General features: G+C 46.7%; 1 protein-coding gene across 2 annotated transcripts; it reads right to left on the reverse strand.

The window, feature by feature from the left end:
• Positions 1 to 10,648: 10,648 nt before the first annotated feature.
• On the reverse strand, positions 10,649 to 21,159 carry LOC130521523 (CD151 antigen-like). 2 transcript variants are annotated; one of them, XM_057025123.1, is made up of 9 exons: positions 20,956 to 21,159; positions 18,771 to 18,855; positions 16,943 to 17,134; positions 13,913 to 13,987; positions 12,337 to 12,441; positions 12,094 to 12,249; positions 11,803 to 11,889; positions 11,623 to 11,720; positions 10,649 to 11,532 (listed from the first exon to the last, which is right to left on the reverse strand). In XM_057025123.1, the coding sequence occupies exons 2-8, from the start codon at positions 18,852 to 18,854 to the stop codon at positions 11,661 to 11,663; spliced, it is 759 nt and encodes a 252-aa protein (XP_056881103.1). In that variant the 5' UTR covers position 18,855; positions 20,956 to 21,159; the 3' UTR covers positions 10,649 to 11,532; positions 11,623 to 11,660. The 2 variants fall into 2 exon arrangements, with proteins under 2 accessions (XP_056881103.1, XP_056881104.1); XM_057025124.1 differs by having other exon boundaries at positions 20,972 to 21,153.
• Between the last annotated feature and the right edge of the window lie 335 nt (positions 21,160 to 21,494).

Raw genomic sequence — 21,494 nt, forward strand, 5'->3', positions numbered from 1 at the left:
TTTGCAGTTAATGTTAGGCGATAAGGTCTCCTGGTTTTGAGACGTCTTCGTTTGCACGGTGGAACTTCTGACTTGAATTCCCTAATGAGTTGTTTTTGTGTGTTTTCTTCCTCCTCAACGTCCAGATTCAGCCCAGACTTCAGTTTAACTCCTGTGTGACACATTGATGTTGCAGAAGAATTTGCAAGAAAAAAAGAATCAAAACTCCCCCTTAGGCAGCGGTGAGGATATCTTTGAAGGAACAGAACTATGGGAATTTAGTGTGAAAGCCTTTCAGAGTTACTCATCCTCCTCCTCCCTCAACACTGGCCTGCTGGATGGAGAGGATTCCCCTCAGCTACTTTCCTGCAGTGTGACTAAGTCCTTGTTATTTCTTCCCCGAGCTACAACAATAACAGCATTCTTTGGCGTTTTGATCAGATGGTGGATCTGCAGAGGCCCGACTAGTGTGCAGTGACGGTTGGATGATCAGATCACCTGCGTCTAGTTGCCTCCACGCGTGTCACACGCACGCACGGACGCCACTAACCTCCCAGCCCCGCCAGTCTTATTAGGGTTGTTTACAAATGCAGCCTATGGTTGGCAAAGTAAGAAAAATGGGACAAATGGGCAGAGCGCTGACAGCTAATCAACACACGCTCTATTAGCTGCACGGGAAGAAAGATGATTACATTACAAGCCTGACGTATATTTAAATGTTTAATGAAATCTGGGTTAATGAAGTCCTTCACAAAATTTGGGAATGTCCAGGTTGATATCATCTGAACCAAAGGAAAGAGATTTGGATTCGCACTGAAAGTGTTAAAATCAGCTTATTTCACACTTAAAAAAAGAGACGGCCGTGCCGCAGAATCATTACTGGGATTCTTAAATCACATCTGCTCACGTCACCGCCCGTCCCGGTGTTGAGCGGGGAAGACAAGCAGGGGCCCTCAGCTGCCTCCAGCTGTCCATTTGAATGCCCGTGAGTGTGTGAAAACACAGTCACACACTGTTACACACACGTCAGCGGTGGGTGATGTCGCCCTGCAGATCCACTACGCACCTGACGGACGAGGAACAGTCATCCGGGAGCATCGGACACCTTCAATGTGCTTCAGTTAAACTCAATCCCAACAGCCAGGCTGTTCAGATGTGATGTGCAGACATTTACCAGGATTAAAACTACAACTATATTCCATGTTCTGCAATGTTCTGAAACACAGGTTAAGGCTGAATAAGTCAAACCTGCACCAAGCTAAAAGAAAGCCCACAAGAGTGCAAATCAAACCCAGGAAGGAGTCATCGGGAGCAGTATTAAATATACATAAAAGCTATTTATTTTTAAAATATGATTTGGTGAAAATGAAATTGGAAAATTGGAAAACTGGAAAAGGGGACTGGGGCCCATGAGGGGACGCTCGGCTCCACGACGGCTGAAAGATGGAAGCTTTCAGTGATTTGGGGTCCGATCATGAGGAGACAGGTTCGTAGGCTGACCTTTGACCTGTGCATATAACAACTAATCAGTCACCAGTTACAGTCCAAACGCGACGCTCCCTTCGTGGCTTCAGTAGCTCAGCAGGCTAACCTGGACACTATGTACATGGAACGACTGGTGACCCGGGCCCAGACGATTATGTCATCAATCGCCGTTTGAACCCCCATCGGGACAACGTGATCCCAGCAGGTGGTCAGAGGGGTCAATCAGGCTGCAACGGAGCTGGAATACTGTTTGTAGCTCGACGTTAGAACAGCCACATGTTCATTTCAATGATTTAATGAAATTTATTTCATTACGTGAAAGGAAAGGCAGACTTGTTTAGAAGAAAACACCAAATTTGAATGAAAAGGAGCAGGGAGAAGAAGAATATATCATTATTTCTGCCCCTTTTTACATGACATCTGTCATTTTTTTGCATTTATTAATCAAGCTCTGTCACATGTCACTAACTTGTTTTACCATTTCATAATTATTATTCAATGTGATTTATGACCTTGATTAGCTTCTTTGTAGAGGTCGTTCCATAACTTTATACCTTTTACTACAATCCCCTGTTTAATCACTTTTTTTCTAATTCTAGGTTGCTGTTGTTTTTTAAAGATGTAGTTACATATTCATTTCATATTTTAAAATCAACTAAATCATGAAGATTCAATAGCTTAGATTTCCTAAATAATTGGTTTGAGGGATGTCTATGGCAACAGCCATATAAAAAGAGGTAATGAGTGCACTACTGCCTGCACCTCATCCATAATATCCAACAGCCTGCATTTCCCTGAGACAGTCTGGAACTAATATCAAAAAGTTGGCAAAAAAACACCTCGAGCTTGTTCGTCGCGTGTGAATAAGTAATAAATCCTGCTGGGCCGGAATTAATATTGATGTGAAATAAAGAGAAGCTGAGTATCCTTACAGCCGCAGAGCGGGAACAAGCTAATGTTTGACTTATCCTATAAATCACCGTCCAAACAGCTTCAATTATACAGATTACAAAGGCTGCAGTCTGATACGGCCCTGGCCCACGGCACCCATGGCACCGACGGCACCGACATCAATAATAATTTGTTGCACAAATCAATCATATCTCCGACTGAAGCGCGGGGGCCAAGTGGTGATGACGTGGAGTCTCGTCCTGCTCGGCGGCGTCACGCGCGGGCAGCCCTTGGTTATGTCACCACCTGCTGAAGCTGCCCCAGGAGTGAGCGGGTCCGGTCCGCAGGTGCCGCGGCTGGGGGCACCTGGAGAGTGAGGTTTGCAGACGCCAGCGCAGGGTTAGCCTGAGTGGTAGCGCTCCACCTGTGTGTGTAAACCTCACAGCAAACGCTGCTGCTGGGAAAAGTTCAGCTGTCGCACCTACTTTGAATACAGGCACTTGCTTGGCGGCGCCGCACGACGGGGAGCAGAGCGAGGAGAAAATAGGGCTGCAAATTGTCTTTGCTGTCACATCGGGCTGACGTTAACGAGCGCTTGAGAGCGAGCGGAAAAACAGCCTCTTTTCTAATGGGAGCAGAGGCCGCGTTGCCGATAGCTGCAGCCACAGAGGAGAGCTAACATCTGCAGAGACGTCTAAATGGAGTCACTTTCACTGGCCATCAACCGGCCTGCAACCCAGCCAGGGTTTCTGTCCCACCAGGCTTCCATGCTGTGGCTGAAATCGTGCACGCTTTCCTAAATCATCACTACATCAGGGAGTCGGCTTGGGTCAACTACGCATTGAATTCAACGATGAAAAGTCAACTTTGGGACACTCAGGTGTGGCGCTGTAGTAAATCCCAACTCAACATTTCTCCTACTGGTCTGAAAAATGCTTTCTCCTGTTGCTGATGTACTGCTGTGTCATTAATAATAAGATTCATGACGAGCTTCTCACGAGATCGCAAAGGATGATGGGATATCTTGCTTTGTTTAGGGAGCATCAGTTGTCCACTATATAGGGTACATCAATCCTCACATACCATTCAGATACCTCTACAAAATGGCGTACACACTATAGCGTGCACTATGGACGTTATCTGGCTAGTAGGACAGGAAACCCGGCTGGAGGACTGGAGTGATGACCCCTGACTCGCCATAGCCCATATCCAATTAAAAGTCCAGGAAGACCTTCAGCGTCACGACAGACAGGACGACTTTGCCGAAGCACGTGGCCAGACGGAGAGGGCGACCAGGCGGGAACGGAATGAAAATGAGCGAGAGAGACACTGAGAGAGGGAGAGATGGGCCGCGATGCAGCGCCGCATGTAGCACCCACACGCTGTTGTCGTATTTCTGTTTTTGCCGCGATGAATCACTGCATGACCTACATCTGAGCGCCCCAGCTCGGAGAAAACCTGACAGATATCATTACTTGACAGTTCCCACCTACTTGTTCCAAATTACAGTCATGTAACAGCCTACTTTCTGGGCGCCTCCTCCCTAACTGATCTGGATTACCCACATGATGTGATAACATCATCCACTGTGAGAGTCAAGGCCAAACTGTGTTTCAAAGCATCTGGAGCATCGCCGCCCCATTTCTGTTACTCTGAAAGAGCTCAGTAATTTGATTTGAATCCAGTTTGGAAGCTGAAATTGAGGAGAAAAATAATTGTTTTTAAATGTTCCGCTGGATAAAAGGAAGAACACCGGAATGGAAAGAGGAAAGGGGGACAATATATTGTCAAAGAAGCAGCCATCCCTCTCCAGTATCAGCATCAGGCCTCCACACAGCTGTCAGCAGAGGGACGGCAGAAGGCTGAAGAGACGCTTTCACCTCAATCCAAACCTCAAACCATTAAAAGAATAAACCCACAAACATCTCCAGTACGGGAACACTTGACCCATGCAGCCGAACCTCCAGCCTCTGGATCTTTGGAGCGGCACAAACTCATTTCAGGGCCGATGAATTACCATAACAAGCTGTCGATGTGCGTACATGACCAACATACACTGGCCAGCTTCCCCGAGGCCCCGCGCACGTTCAGCATTTGCACGAGTCGGCTTCACTGATGACTGCTTCTGTACGATGCCCACTCCTAGAACGGGATTTCTCTGTTCGGGGAGGAGGAGGGGTCCAAGACAACGATAAATGGCACGAGAATATCAGATGCTCTGAGTGCAGGATACAGCGGGACACACACATTTAGCAGGTACAGCGTCTTTCTGCTGCACACATGAAGCAGTCCAATACTAAGAGTTGGCTTTTACAACACTAACATCAGCCTCAGTATCAGGGAAATCGATGAGCTGGCAGCAAACTACAGCAGGACTACTACAAACCCCCAACCCAACAATCCAATAATGTGCCATCAGGCATTAGAAACAGGTCACTGGCAGAGCATTCTCACTTAGACTCACAGGAAACCTCAGGAGCAGCAAAGAGGCTGTGACCGTCTGCTAATGTTGTTTTATTCCTGGGTTAGTCCCGTTTTAGCCCATTAATATTAACCTCAGTGTTTATTTTTCCTGAGCTAATGGCCAGAAAAGCACTGCAGTCAGAATAAAGTCAAACCTTTGGGTAGAAAGCGCCACCATGCCATCTTGTTAGACATTTGATTAAGTCCCGATGAGGTCAATCACATGGATTCAGTTGTATATTTTGACATTTTCAATCTAAATAAGCGGATGATGTGATTGAACATAAGGCCTCTGCGATGTTTACCACAGGCTTACTGCTCCTCACCTGTTCTGGAGCATTAAAACCTTCATTTGGATCCACATTTAAATGGAAATGAGCCACACGCTGAAAGATGACAACAATGAAGGAATTAAACCAGACGTGTTTAATGGGGACACGGACACTTCAGCAAAAGACAAAGACCTTGTTGCGAAAGCTAACAGTTGGGTGTCTAAAACATGCTCAAACTGGTGCCAGGAAGGATTTCAAGGGTAGGTGGATGCTGTAATCATACTGAGACCTGAACAGGGTCAAATAAGTGTGATGCTGAACAGAGGAGGACACCGAAGCTATCGGAGGAAAAGCAAACGTGAGAAGCCGATCCCTGTAACAGCTCAGCATTAGCATGTTTAATCTGGGCGCCCGTTGTTAAATCAAGCACCTACTTTTATTTATTTATTTTTTTTACAGTGGGTTCCTACGTCAGTACTAACCTTTGAGAAGGTCATCTGACAGAAGCTCACAGATTAGTTGGTTTGTGATAGTGATACCTCACCTAAACCTTTAGTGTTGTGTTGGGCCAACAACTGCAAGACCCCCCCCCCCCATGTCAGAGGAAGATGAACAAGCTCTCTCTCTCACACACACACACTCACACACACACACACACAGTCTCTCATGCAGAGACAGAGCTATAGGCGTTGAGGTTCCTGACAGATGCACACACTGAACTCGGAGCTCCCAGAGTCCTGTGGAGCAGCATGACGGCAGGAACCACTGACAGCCAGGCACCAAGCTGACGGTGACAAATAATAGTGGACTTTTTGTTTCCACCCCAGTGACTCAGAAACTCCCCATCTCCTGCACAGACAGCCCCGGTTTCACCTCCATCTATTTTCCATTCATTTACACACAAACGCACGGTCCATGTGGAGCTCGCAGCCTTTTGGGCAAGTGTGTGTGTGTGTGTGTGTGTGTGTGTGTGTGTGTGTGTGTGAGTGTGAGTGAGTGAGAGTGAATTAATGAGTGAGTGAGTGAGTGAGTGAGTGAGTGAGTGAGTGAGTGAGTGAGTGAGTGAGTGAGTGAGAGTGAATTAATGAGTGAATGAGAGAATCCTCTATAGATCACATTACACATTGTCATAATCACAGATTTATGGGATCCTCTCTTGCACTTTGCTGCACTTACCTGGATCAAAGCACTAAATTAACTATGCAGAAGAATTAATGAGGTGACTTAAGAATTAGATCTATATTATTTCAAATTCATAAGCTCTATGGACTAATATAAACATAAACAACCATCATGACATTGAACAATTTGAATAGTTATGTTCAGCATTTAGACTAAACAAGAATAAACGCGGATCAATAACGTTTAAACACGAAGGTCAAGTCGTTGGCGGGCTGTTAGCGTGTTAGCTAAACCATCGAGCCAACAAGAACACGGGCTCTTCCCTTCGTCAGGAGTCTTCACCTCCGATTTGAATCGATGTTTGTTGGAAGCTGGAAGCTTCTATTTGCTTAACTTTTGAAAACATCCGGGGCTGAAGGTCAAGATATCAAGATATCAACAGATAAGGAGCCGGCGACCTCAAAACACAAACGCGGCATCACGTTCAAAGGAGTGTGAACAGCCAGTCTGGCGGACTGATGTCACAGAAGGTCGATCGTTTTGGGAGCGTTTTATTAAAACCGCGGTAATGTAGGGACAGACAGAAACAATCTCTAATCCCAAAGCAGCCAGAAAGTAGGAAGTCTGCTTGTTCTGTGCAGAGACACAGCGCCGGACCATTGATTTTATTACTCTACCAGCCCGGCGAAACGTTCAAGCGCCCCGATGGGGACTGCGACACCAAAGTCTAAAGAATTTTATATCGAGTAAAACTGAGCTGCTACGCTTGCAAAAACGGAGTCTACTTACCTTCGCCAGCAACTCGAATCCGTAAGACGTAATAAATTTAGCTGACTACGATATCGCCCATTTGGATCGTCCACTGCTACTTTTGTTGCGAAGCACGTTTTCTGATTGGAAATTAACGCTAATGTCCCCCATCCAACCCCCACAGCCTAATCCCAGCGTGCTGATAAGCCTTTAATTTAAAAAATCTTTTAATGTGCATTCAGTGCTGGGATCAAGTGAGGCTGGGAGCCGCTAACCCTCAGAAAGATGCTAGTGTTGAGATAAACCCAGCATTGCTCCGTGGATATTAACATGTTTGCATCATTGAGGAGGGTTCGACCCAAGTAAAAGAGCAGGACGGTGACGTTTCACATCCCCTTTCTTAGTACAGCTCCGGTGTTTTCATTCATTTCATTACTGTGCTTTTAATCAAAGGTTTATAATATCTGAAGAAATCGTAAAAGTGAATAAAAGCAAAAAGGCATCCAGCTATTGGTTGGTGTGGAGTTCATCTTCCGACCTTGAGGTCTCTCAGACTTGCAAAAAACTCCCCATGAAAAGCAGGATTCAGTGATCTCTGGGGAAGCAGCACAGCTGGAACCGCTGGTGGGGATCGACCTAGATGTTTGGCTCATATAGTGGGAGAAACGTGGCCGTGAGCATGTGTCTTTTCTCCACTGGCTCCTGCCACTATCAGACTGATTTGAAGCGCAGCGATCAATAATGAGGACGTTTCCGCCCCGATTTACCGCCTCAGACGTCGTCTTTGCAGTCGTCCCCGTCATCAGGGGATCGGCTCACAATCCCGAGTTTATTATCTCAGGAATCTACAGGTGGCCATTATTTTATTTTGAAGGAAAATCATAGTTAGTCACTGTTTCACGGTGCTCGATTCAAGGTCACGACCTCTGTATTTGCATCTGCGTCCACATCTGCAGCAGCAACAACCCTCCCCCTGCCCTTTAATACAGATACACTCCAACCCCCCCAGGGAGCAAAGTCCAGCTGGTCAAACCACACTGAAAAGTCCAAACACCTAAAGGTCTCAGATTCTCCTCTGCTTTACCGGGACGTGACCTAGAACTCGAAACGGTCGCGGGGGCCAGATGTTGATAGCTTCAGGGAGCGTGTGGTGCACGGTGCCGCAATCTGCACGCGGCGGGCTAAAGGCCACGTGCGAGGCTCTTATCGTCGGGCGGGAGATTTTCCCCTGATGTGCGTCCTTGCAGACGCCCCGTCTCTCCGCAGAAGCTTCGGTGACAGCGGCTTTTGCTTCACGCGGCTCTGCAGAATTAGCCCAAGACGAGCTGGAGAGCTCAGGCAAAGTCTCGCTGAGCCAGTCACTTAAACTGGAGGAAGCGTAAACTTCTTACGTAACTGGAATCCTACTTCTGCAGACTCCCCAAAAACTGTCAAGTCAGCACTGAGACGGTCGATGGCTGCACAAGAACGAGCGCCCAGCAGCTGTCAGTCACCTACTGCAGCCCAATTAAAATGGAGTAGTTGCAGAATAAAGCTGGTGCCTGACGTATGTTCCTCACCCAGTCACGATCAACTGGGTAGATTAGAGCCAGTAATTCTGTATTCATCCATTCCTGGAGGCAGTGGGAGGCAATAATTACAACACCTGGACTGGAAACAGCATAAGCAGACGTAAATAACAGAAGGCTGGTAGATTCTGGCTGTAAAAAGTAAAATAATCACAGTCGCTCAATGTTTAAACTGGCTTGTCAACTCTTGATCCAATTGGAATATCGAGTTGGGGTCACATGTGAAAGGTCAAAATCACCGATATTAAAACCAGAGGGATTAACAGTGAAGCATAGTCTGGGGAATTTACCAAGTTTTCAACAAAACTTTAATATCGCATCTTACCACCAGGGGGCAGCACACGTGGTGGGGTGGAAATATTAATAACTCAAGGTGCCAAATTGATTTATTTCCTCTGTCATAAGGGTAAAAATTTATGCGTGTAATCAGAGGAAATTTTCAGGTCCACTCTAGGCCCGTCCGCCCTGCTGCCTTGCTCATGGTGACCTCTGGCATTTCTCAAACCACTTCTCGGCTTGGTCGCGATCCACAGGTCAGGAACCATCAAGTTGTTTATTGCAGGGATTCATTCCCATTTCCTTGTACGTAACGTTAAACCAGAATCATCTGACCTCAACCTTTACCCGACCCCAGCGATGACGGGAGCGTTTTTAGCGCATGATAAATCACCGTGACACCCAACCACGAACAACCGCCCCTTAACCCCGGACCGCCACGTTAAAGTTGACAATCGACACGGCGTACGCCAGCACATGGACCACAACGCGTCCCGTACGAGCTGCTAAACCGTAGCACGACTTCTCTTTTCTCCAGCTGGCGGAGAAATCACCTTCCAGGGATAAAAAAAAAAAAAAAACGGTGGGGACAGAAGCGCGTGCAGGCCCACGCCGGCCCATCCCCCACACTGAAAATAGCATACGTCAGGCCAGCAGGCCAAGGTGCAGCGGGGGACACGTCCATGCGCCGGACAACTGCTTAAAGAGAATTGGAGGAGATATTTTGGAAATGTCATGTGCTGGCATTATTAGCATACCCCTTGTGTTAGCCTGTATGCAATCTGTCAGAGCGATGGAGCGGGCGGAACAGGGGGAGGAGGAAGAGGGGCATTTATTAAACTCTTCATATTATAGGTTTCATCGGCGGGGCACAATAGGGCTGGACACCGGCTGTTCAAAGGCCGGTCATCATTTCTGTCAGCCATTTAAAGTCAGAGGGAGGCGAGCAACAATGGCCACGTCAGGAGGACGACAATTTGGGCTCCGCAGATGTCGGCGACTTGGAAAAGCAGCGCGTTAAAGGAAGCAGGTGCTGAACTACTTGGACTCTGCTGGAAACACGGACGAGCAAAAACCAAAAAGCGCCGAGGCTTAATGTGCAGGGATGACTCAGCGTTCCAAAGACTAGATGTAAGAGCACCTTCCAACTGGAAACAACTTAGCCTGGATCTAAATAATTCCCCTTGTTACAATATGCCGCAATTACTGTACATCTGAGTAAATCATTGAAGTGATATTTCCACCGACAGGTCGACATCCACAAGGTATCTGTCACCGTGTGCCCGACACTTTCCCCTTTATTCCACCCAGACCTGTTCATGAGCACGCGCACGCACACGCACACCAGCTGTTTTCGTCAGTCTGGTGGCGTAACACTGAAAGCCTGGCACGTGCTGCCCCCCTGTGGTATCACAGCGCAACAGCTGCTAATGGCAGTCATGACACTGGTGCCAGTGACACAAGGGCATTGAGGTGGACCTGAACCCAGTGGCCACCATGAAGGCAATAGTCTCCACCAGGGGCCGTCCTGAAAATGGCTCCTCAGTCAACCATGCAGGGGGGACATTAGAGAATTGACTCCGGGTTCATTCGCTAATGCGCCGCTAAACTGCTGCCAATTGTCCAAGTGCCGGTGGTAACGGGCAGGTGAGCTCTGCCTTTAGAGACGCACGTTTGGTCGGGATGACACGAGCCGAAACCTCTGAGATGAAGGACGTCGTCGAGGATTAGTGCGGCAATGTGTTTAAAAGTAATTAAACTGCCTGGTTTATTCATGAACTACTTTGCAATTTATTAATAAACAGACCTGTGTGATGGAACACCAAAGAGGAAGCAGGAGAGTGTTGTTGATCAGTGTTTACTCAGACTAAAATTACCATCACAGACAGAAAGTACAGCAGTGATTCAGCGGCGTCTCCAAGGCACACGGGACAGAACGCCACCGGGAATGATCGATTAGCAGTTTCTACCAGTTAAATACAATAATATAGTCATGATCTGTAGAAAACTAAACATAATCTTCATTTATAAAAACAATTTCTTAAAAAAAAAGACTCAAAAAGAGATCAGTAGGCAGAGGTGATTACAGAGTTACAGTTGACAACTTTGGCATCAGCTGATCATCCAGAAAATGTGAGAAACAAAACAAAAAGAACAGCAGCGCTGCTTTGATGCGTGGTCAGCAAAAACGTTATGAGCATCGGCCTCGTCGGGGCACAGAGGGTTAAAAACGTTGGCACTGGTGTGGTACATGTTTTTATTTCGATAAAAAAATAAAGTGTTGACGGGCCACTAAAAGGTCAGACTGGACTGAAGCTCCTCAAGAATTTTTACCATATGAAAAAAGTATTTTTTTTATTATTAAAAGGCCTCTTTTTAACTTGAATGGTTGTAAATGTGAGGGTAGAAGCAGAATTTGAGTTTGGGCTTATAAAACCTGAAAGCGGAGCAAAATAAACTGCAAAGCGGGAAAAAGAAGAAGCCAACTCTCATATCTGTGTTTTCTGCAAGTGTCAGTTTTCCCGTCTACATAAGAGGAGCTCAGTATCAGGCCGCTCCGAGTGAGAGGAAACTCCAGTGTTTTAATCCCGGGGGGGATTTTTCACACTCGTCTACACAACCGCTGCTCAAATCCCCCTCAGTTCCTCTTTAAGATGAGGATTAAACAAGGATTGGCCAATGGCTTCAACACACCTGCACCTGGCCTCTTTCTGCCCCTCTGGCTGCTGAAATGAGTTCCCAAGCAGATTATTAGTTTGTGCAAAGAAAAAGAAAGAACCTGGGCTGTTTGGGTGCGACAGTGATGCTGAGGTTACCTCCTTCAGCCACACATTTCCCCTCCTGCTTGCGTCCCTTAGTATGGCTCCGCCTTCAGATTTCGATATAAGCAGCATGTAAACACCATCCCTATGATCTGGGGATCCGGAGACGGGAGGGAAAAGGCATCTTAGCAAAAAGCCGAGGGGGACTCCCACCTCCCCGATCATGCTGCTCACCTGTACGCAGGCGATCCCGACGCCCACCGCTCCGATGATCTTCAGATGGTCCAGGATGAATTCCTCCAGTTTGCTGATGCAGCCTCCCTGGAAGAGCAGCAAAGCGTCGTTTGTTGCATCAGTTGATGTGGGAGTGCGACTCCGTCCTCACTGTAAACAAGTGCTCGTGCGCGCGCTTCAAATACAGGTCGTGCACGATACACACGCACGCCCGCACAGGTGCTACACTAAGGCCGACGTGGACGCGAGTGTTCGGAGGGTAGCCACGCCCACTCCTTCGACAGGTCTCACCTCCACCTTGTAGATGTTGGAGGGGTGGTCCCGTAGGCCGCAGAGCTCGGTGGAGGTCTTACAGCAGCTGTCGGGTACCAGCCTGCCGTTGGCTCCGGAGCGAATAAAGATGCTCTCGGCCCAGTCGGACGAGCCGTTGCTGCCGCAACACTTGAACTGAGGAGAGACGAGTGTTAGAAGCATTTAAAAGCCCCCAATTCAGCTGAGGAATCAGAGCAGCCTGGTTATTGCTCAAACACGCACCTCCTGCTGCAGCTTGTCCACAGCCTTGGTGACCTGATCGTGGCCGTTCTGTGCATACTTGGTGGTCATCGTCTCCTTCAGGCTCTGCTTTAGCTCCTGGTTCAGCTGCTCAAACACACACACACACACACACACAATTGCAGCCCCCACTTATTAGCAACAGGAAACAACTCTGCCTGCACTGGCGCAGACCTTTAATAAGATCTGAACTCTAAAGGCTCTCTCGACGATGCACTTCATGAGCAGCAGTTCAAACCAGGAAGGGGAAGACCAAACGGGCCAAAACAAAACGCAGGAAGTCATTTTTCCTGTTCTCGAGACCAGTGGCAGAAAATGCTCAATGGAGGAATGGGTCGGGGGGCTCAGTTTCTATGGCAACAAGCCAGCTGGGAAACGGCTGTAAATCAAAGCATGAAGGAGATATCAAGGGGCTGAATGATAAAGGGAGGGGATGGAAAGAGAGATACGGGGAGTGGCAATGTGGAGGGAAAGATGGAGGGATGGAATAATGGGAGGTGTGAGGAGGGGTTTAGCTTTATATTTTACCTGTTGATAGCCTGGAGAGCTGCGGCAGTGACCGAGTTAAGATTTAAAACCATCTCAGTACATCTACATACATTTCCAAATGATGCATTTGTCATACATCAGCACCAGCCATTCATCGGCTGACGCCGTGCTCACTTTCTTTTCCCAGTATGATCAACTGATTTTAACTCTCTGATGTTCTTCCTGGAGGGAGTGGATCTAACTCTAGCTCCTGAAGTACCCAGGCAAATTGCAGGCTTGCTCAGACACAGCTCTCCTGCAGCCTAAATGCAGCGAAAATTGCATTTGTGAGCTTGAAAAAAAAAAAAAAAGGGGATGTTTGTACTCCGGAATAAAAGCAAATCAAATGCAGCGCTCACCATTAATTACCAGACAGAGAAAAAGAGAGGAGCGGCAGAGAGGAAGAGCACCTTGAAAGACTCCAGCAAGTCCCGCAAGAATTTTTTGTGAAGTGAGACCGAGTTCGAACTGAGAGCAAAGCGAGGAGGTCAGCGAGTGTTCTCAGACGAGCTCTGTATTATGAATGAGGCCGTTATAATGATGGCAGCGGCACCTCCGGGCAGAGGTGCTGCTCGGCTCGTGGCACCGTTACGTCCCATTCGACTGATCAGAAACGGGCAATTATCAAACAATAACGGGCCAAAACAGTTTGATCAGAGGATGGGCTGTGCGTGGACGCAGAGGGGGACAGGCACGTACAGTCAAGTCAACAACTGGTAGGGGCACAATAGCAGATCAGACAGTGTAGCTTAACTACAATGGTTTTCCTGGTGTGTGTGTGTGTGTGTGTGTGTGTGTGTGTGTGTGTGTGTGTGTGTGTGTGTGTCTGGGCGTGTACACGCAGACACAGGGTGTGTCTGTGGTGAATCTCATTGTTAACTCCCACTTGTTGTTATCTAGTCCATTTCAGAATTATTATTGTAAATATCTCGGAAGAATACATGAATTTAAGTTTGTTTCAGAGGTGTAACAACTAAAATCAGGAAGAAGTGAAAGCTGACAGGTGATGTCTGAGGGTCTGAGGGTTTACCTGCTGGTAGTAGATATACGCCAGGACGCCAGCCAGGATCTCCAACAGGAAGATACACAGCAGCAGCACAAAGTACTGGGGAGCAGAGGAAACCAGTGTACGGTAAAATGGCGAGGAAGCATTTAAAGTCAGACAGGGAGCCTGGACAGAGAGGCACTTAGCAACAAAATGGCAGCAGGTCGGACTGTATTGGACTTAATTAAAAGCCAACATGACAGTGAGGACAGATTAAAACCATCTACAGGCCAGCAGCAGATGGCTTTTGTAGCCAAGTCATCAATTTTTTTTGCTCACGTGCAAGTCCGAGTCATCCACGATGAGACTTTCCAGACAGGGTTTAGACGTGAGCTCATCACAGGTGCACGTGCGCGCTCAACAATGTGCAATCCCAAGTCAGAAATATCTCCCAACCCCCTGCTTTATGCATTTGTGCTATAACCACAAACGGACCCAGGAACAGAACATTCGTGTCATCTGCCCAAAGTTAGGTGGAATGTGTTTCCTAAATAAGTCAGCGTCTTCCGAGGCAGAATGTTTGAGTGGCGGCGGGGACAGAACTGTGACTGTCCTCAGGTGAGCTTTGCTGTTAGAGTTTATCAGGAGTATCTGTGCTCTGACCAGGCTGGGGAGGGCTAGAGGCCAAACCTGCTCTTCAATCCAAGCTTTGTCAGAGGTTAAAGACAAGAACAGATGTTATCAGCCCTCCATTCTTCTGCTGCTTTTAGAGAGACACAGAGGGAAGCTCAGACTGTCTGTGGGTGTTTGGTCCTGCTGATGGGATCATCTTAGGAACAAACACCTACTTACGTGACTCCACATCTCCGAGATGATCGGCTGATCTCTGCTGAGAGAAAAAGCCGACCTGAAGCGGGGGTCAGCTTCTCTGACACACGTGGGTTGCCTTTGCCCACATAACACACACGGACAGAGACGTGCGCGTGGTGTTACCGAGGTTCTTTTGAGGCGGCCGGCGTTACACGGTGAACCCAGGCGACAGCGCCGCCATTTCTGCTCCTGCGCGACTTGAGGCCGCGGTGCAATTAGTGTGAAAGTGACTCTGCAGAGTCATGCTCATGAAAGGGTTTCCTCCAAAGCGCTGCAGAGGCTCCAGACTCAACCGTGCGCTACGTGGAGGCATCCGGACTAAAGATATTACTGCCGTTTTTCTTCTTCTGCATCCTTCTCTCACAGCGGCTGCTTCTTCTGCGGTGCTTTCATTTATTTTCCTCCATAAACCTTCTTCCAGCCTCCAGCGTGCACAAGACAAACACACGCAGAGGAAAGGCGTGGTTCTGCCAGGCTCCACGAGCAGCTGCGTTCCTGTCTCAGACGTCTTGGGAGCGTACGGCTGTTTACGAGCATTATCCACCATCCGTCACTCCGATGCCTTCAATCTAACGTTACCCCTGCATTGGGAGACCAAAAGGTCATACGTTGGAATCTGTGGCGCATTCACACCTGAACTTCAGCTAAATTCAGATTCAGACTCAACATTTTGGTCTGAAGTTTGGAAGAAACGATTCTTGGATGCGTATAGATGCGTCTTCATATTTCGATTAGATATTCTCAGAGTAATAGGAACAATAATGGGACACGTCACTGCACGGGTGTGCCGCTTTCATGTTCACAAGCAGCCGTAGCACGCACACACACCCACCTATAAACACACAATCGTAGCACACACACACCCCCACCCATAAACACACAACCGTAGCACACACACATCCCCACCCATAAACACACAACCGTAGCACACACATCCACCCACCCACCCACCCACCCACCCACCATAAACACACAACCGTAGCACACACACACACCCACCCATAAACACACAACCGTAGCACACACCCACCCACCCATAAACACACAACCGTAGCGCACACACCCACCCACCCATAAACACACACATCCATTATGTCTTTGGCAATCCCCCTCCCTCCTGTTGCTTTCATTCCCTCCATGTGATTCACGACTGATCTCCACTCCTGATGCATTCAAGAAAACACACACAGAGAGATGTGCACGGATTTCAAATCAAGCCCTACCCTGCTGCAGCCAATATAACAGCAATCACCACTATAAACCATGTACTGAACATACAGTCTGCATAGATTCAAGTATATAATGAAAACACAACACCCAATAATGGTACCTTACTGCCAAGATGCCAGTTTTAAAGTCAGGCGGACCAAACTCTTAAAACGCTGTTAAAAAAAGACTGGTGAAGGGCACCTGTGTCTACAACATTTGTCACATTCACACGCTGGCGGCAGTCATGTTCCTCCCACTGGTCAAAAGCTGAAATTATTCACACATCCGAGGCAACTGAGGACATGGCTGGCCTGGAACTGCTGACCTCCGATCAGAGAACAACCTGCTCCACCTCCTGAGACACGGCCTCTGTGAAATGTAAGGAGAGTGAGACACACTCAGACTTGTAATGAAGTCACATTCTCCACAGGTGGGACCAGGCTCGGCTGGGCTGCTTTCCGTTTGGCGCCATCACTGGAAAGGGGAAGGTTTGTCCTTCTCCTGGACAAGTCTCCCCAGTTTCTGTTTCTGAAACATGGCAGCCCAGGTCTCCTGGGAGAGTTCCCGTACTTCTTCCTTCCACTTGCTGACTACACTGGCTGTTTGTTGGACAGAAGCTGGCTGAGGACCGTTCTTTGACGAAAAGTAAACAAGGCCAAAGATGATGCGCGGCTCTGCAAACCTTCACATGGCTGAGGCGCGGCTACAGTGGGCTGTGTGTATGTGTGGTGTGTGTTTGTGTGTCAATATTAGTGTAAGTAAACCCGACAGTGTGTGTTTAGGATACTGTGTAGATTTTTGTTCTCTGTACAGACTGTGCAGAATAAATGACACACACCGGTGTCCTTTAGTCCAAGCCAAAAAGTGCTGCTAAAAGTTCATTTATGAATCATTTGGGCTGCGTTCTGCCCTCCTCAGAAATAGCAACATTGACAGGAACAGTAAAGCCCTCTTCTCACCACCATTATCTCTCGCTAGCATGACGTGATCTCTTACCACACGGAGCAGCCTCTTGTGCTCCTTGAAGGTGGCACAGCAGCCGAGCACGCCTGTTACCATGACGATGACTCCAGCCAGGACCAGAATGTAGGCAGAGGCAGCGTAGGTCATAGAGGGAAGAAGGCTGATGTAGTCAGTCTTCTCAATCAAGGTCCAAACCCCCACCGCCATCACAACACCCCCTGCCAACTGGGAACAGAGGAGAGAGTTCAGTCTCTGCCAATGGCGGTAATTCAAGAAATCTATATTGCTATATTAGATGTCAACGTTAACTGTGTATAGCACCTAAAATTGGAAAATAAGCAGCAATTTCAGAGCTGCTTTTAAAGGTTCAAATGTCACAACTGTTGGAACACACAGATTAGACTCATAGTACTAAAACACAGACATAAAAGTCAGTAATTCCACTCAAGCTATTTGTTATCAGAATAAAATAGGAAAATTACACTAATAAGACATGGCAATCAACAGACAGCAGATGGTGAGGCACTGCAACCAAAATCCATCATCACGCCAAAGCCATGGAACAGCCTGCCTAATTTCCAATTACATTTTTACGGAAGAGAATGATTACTGAGGAGAAACGGAGAGGCAGGCTGTAGCACCCTGAGCAGAGGAAATAAAACATACCACAGTGCTGAGCACAATTCAATCCACAGGCTTTATTAAACCTCAGAAGAAATTACTCTACACCATTAGGAACTCCAGACTTGTCTATTTGTTGCTTCTATTTCCCCTAGCTTCATGCGAGAGGTAAAACAGATGAATCACAGAATTTTTCCATCTTAAAGCTATTTAAATGTATCATTTTTATTATGTTTCAGTATTTTGCATGAACTTAAAGTCGCACTGAATGATTGCTGTGATTCTTCTCTGGTTTTCCAACTAGTTAGAAGCACTAGGGTTTAACATTGTCGCCACCTGGTGGAAGTAAACCGACAGAACACTCTTCTTGACTGTACAGATTCTACACCAACTTTTTGTTTTACCTTTCAAATTCACTTTGCCTGGATGGCTTTCTGTGACACTTAGACTATGTAACATTAGCCACTAAATGGCATTACTATTGTCTAACTGAATAATAATGTACTCGGGATGTGTGACACCAATGTTTCAGTGGTAAGAAACATATTTTCACGTGTTGCTCCTGAACGTTCAGAGTTGCAGCTCAGTACACGTGAGGTGTGTAATGATATTAGAGCGTGTGGAAATACTGAGCCCGTTTAGTAATAAAGCATCCGTATGGTGATAACGCCGTATGTGGCGCTGCAGAGACACAGCAGCGTTTGCCAGTTTGAGACATCAGATTCTCAGGCAGACAGATGATTATCGCATATGGGCAGAGGCGCGAGTGTGATTTCACACTCTGAATCAAGGCCTCGTCTAGAATCATTTTATGCCTCTGATTCAAATGTGCCAGCTTTTTGTAGTCGGGTCACTCCTGGAACGCCGTGTCCTCATTACGGGAAGATTCAGAGGCCTCAGAGGTCTTTGAACGCATCGTTGTGTCTTCAGTGAAAATATGCAACTTTGCGCTGATTCCAAGAGCCAGCATAGCAGCAGGGGTCAGCCAATTATCCCTATTTTTGACTGTTTGAAGATAAAATGGTTTCTCCTCGTCTTTCTCATTCATCACCCGTGTTTACTGACTGACCGGGACGTCATTACAGCCCAACTCCTGTCTCCTGCCTCATGTCTCGGCAGACTCAGATATTTAGTCTTAAGTGCTTTGAAAGTCTGCAGAAACTACGCCACTGCTCTAGAGCCGCTGGAAAAGCACTCAAACCCTCAGCGGAGGCCCAACGACGGCAGAATGGAGACTCACCCAAAACATAAAGTTGAACGCAAACAGGAGGTATTTCAGGCAGATGGTTCCACATGTTTCCTTTGGCTCCTTGTAGGCCCCCATGCTGGGAAAGACAGCAAATATTAGATCAGACATTACAGCGCTGCCAACTGAAAACAAGAGGTTCCTCACAAAGAGGGAAAACTGACGTTTTCCTGACATACCAGACTAAAACAGTCACAAACAAAATGAGCAAACTGAGCACTTCACAGAAGAATCAAAGCCTAAAAGGAAACAACAATGTTCTTTTCACCTGTACAGACGTCAGAAGCTGCAGATCGTCTGTACAGTCAAATGAAACCTGATCTGAGGGAGTTTAGAGGAAGCTGAATCAGCCCGTTTGCACAATCATTCCTGGAAAATCATTGTCTTCCAGCAGAAACGAGTCATGGATGGGCACAAGAGAGGCAACCTGAGGTAAATGTCATGATTTCTGTTCCCTGGTGGGCTCTCGCCTCAACAACCCAACACTGATGGCTGAGCACGTGGACGTTTATAGGTCGTATGGCGTTGTTGCCGTTTTCCTGTCTCACCTCTTTTCTAATTGTCACAGTTTTTGGTGGTTCAGGTGCTGTTCAAGCCCAGACTCGCCCCCTCCTCCAGATCCTCTGACTCTGCTGCTCCACCCCTGCTTTTACTGTCAGTTCAGATGTGGGCAACACATAAATGAATGAGTGTGTGTGTGTGTGTGTGTGTGTGTGGTGTGTGTGTGTGTGTGTGTGTGTGTGTGTGTGTGTGTGTGTGTGTGTGTCTGAGGACCATCTGTTATGGTGAGCACTCTCAGCACCATCCTCTTACGGTAATTAAATCCAAACAGCATTTCATCGACAACTCCCCATTTTCAAACCAGCTGAGTCAAACAAAGCCAAGTGGTGTTCATGAGCCTGAAAAACACTGATGAAGATCCGTTTTTTTTTTTTTTTAAAAGGATTTAATTCTGGAGAACGATCGTTTTTAACAATTAGACAGAATAATCTGCAATAAACATAATAATAAAAATATAGAAAAGTAAATAGATTATAGTGGTAATGATTTGGAATAGGTCTGTGTTTGCAAAAGGGAAATATATATAAAAACACAGGTTAGAGAGCATAAATTATATGTTTTGAGACGTGACTGCAGTTTTATGCAAGCACAGATGATCCCAGTATTCACAACTAAAAAACTCAATGAATGCCAACATATAGTCATCTATTCTATGATTTTAAGAAATGTTTCAAACTACAATCATCTGAGTTTACTGCACGTTTCTAAAACATTAACTCCTTTGGTTTTGCACTTCCTTTAGTGAATAGATTTGTCTGTTATCTTCACAGTATTTAGAACGTGTCTGGGGCCACCTTATAACGTGTTTATGTCCACATTAAACTCAACAAACTGGAGTTCTGAACCACTCACCTGCATTAAGAAACAGGATTTTGCAAGATAATTTACCTACTTTTATAAACCAAAAGGATTCATCAGTAAAGCAGAAATAAACCACTCTGAGTTGCATCCTCATCTCACACTGAAAGTAGTTTTAATTAATTTAGTTAAAGAAGTCGCTTCATCCAGGTGTCAATAGATTTGTGCATCCATGGAACATCCCCGGGATAAAAGAGCACAAGTGGAAGAGAACAAAGCCCCTTAAATGTTCTAGACATCAAACAGCTGTTTTTAGATTGGTGGTGAACCTTTGGCTGTATGGAAAAGATCTATGTCATAAATATATTTGAGTCTAAATATAAGGAAAGTTATGCTAGCTAGTTGGGTCCGACAAGGGCTCAGCTCTAAAACCACTTAGAAGCCACATTCTTTCGTGGGTTTTGCAAACTCGACTTCACAATCTACGGCAAATGTCAATGTCGATTAAACCATTTTTTTTTTTTAAAAAACAATTTTTGAGAATTTGTCGTGATTTTTTTTATGTAAAAGAAAACGTGAATGCGTCCGTGAGAGTACGCCAGCGCTAAAGTTACAGCCAGCCCCGGTCCAAACTGCCGACAATCCACCAAACAGTTTTTATTCAAAAACACAGCAAAACAGGAAAAGCTTGTGCGATTGAGCCAGATTTCATAAAAATGCTTCGGCCGTAACTAAAGACAACAAGTCCTGCCTTGTCCTGCCGGGTGATGCGACACCGCAGCGTGAGCTAGCAATCCCACCACTTCCGGCTTATTCTTACCTGCGGTTTTTAATACCTTCTTCTCGATGCCAAACGACCGAACGCGATGCTTTATCCGCGGATGCAGCCCTTTCTCATTCCACTTTGCTTCGATGAAGGCGTCGCTGGGAGTTCGGAGAAGATAGAAGCTTTAGAAATCAAACTGATGGCGCTGGGAAATGAGTGGGGTTGGCCTGATTGTGCTGCTGGCACCGCCCGGCTGTCTGACTCCGCCCCGCGGGCTGCCTCCACCTTTCCAACGCTCTTCTCCTTTTCCTGTCCTGAGGCCACGAATTTCCAATGTCTGCAGACACTTGCTGAAGAGAGGTGGAAAAGAAAAGTTAAATCATCCGTCCATCCATATCTCTTATTAGTATTCTCTATATAGACATGACAGCGGATGTAATTTTCAAATCTAAAGGTGTTTCCCCTCAAATTTGGTCGTTTGTTTGAAACATTAACACTACACAGCAGCCTTGGTTCATGAAATTTGGCCAACAATTCAATGAATAGTCTCACAGTGTCGTTTATCCTAACATTTACGACTGTCTTTTGCTGCC

The sequence above is a fragment of the Takifugu flavidus genome, chromosome 2 (genome assembly GCF_003711565.1).
Source record: "Takifugu flavidus isolate HTHZ2018 chromosome 2, ASM371156v2, whole genome shotgun sequence".
Lineage (NCBI taxonomy): Eukaryota > Metazoa > Chordata > Actinopteri > Tetraodontiformes > Tetraodontidae > Takifugu > Takifugu flavidus.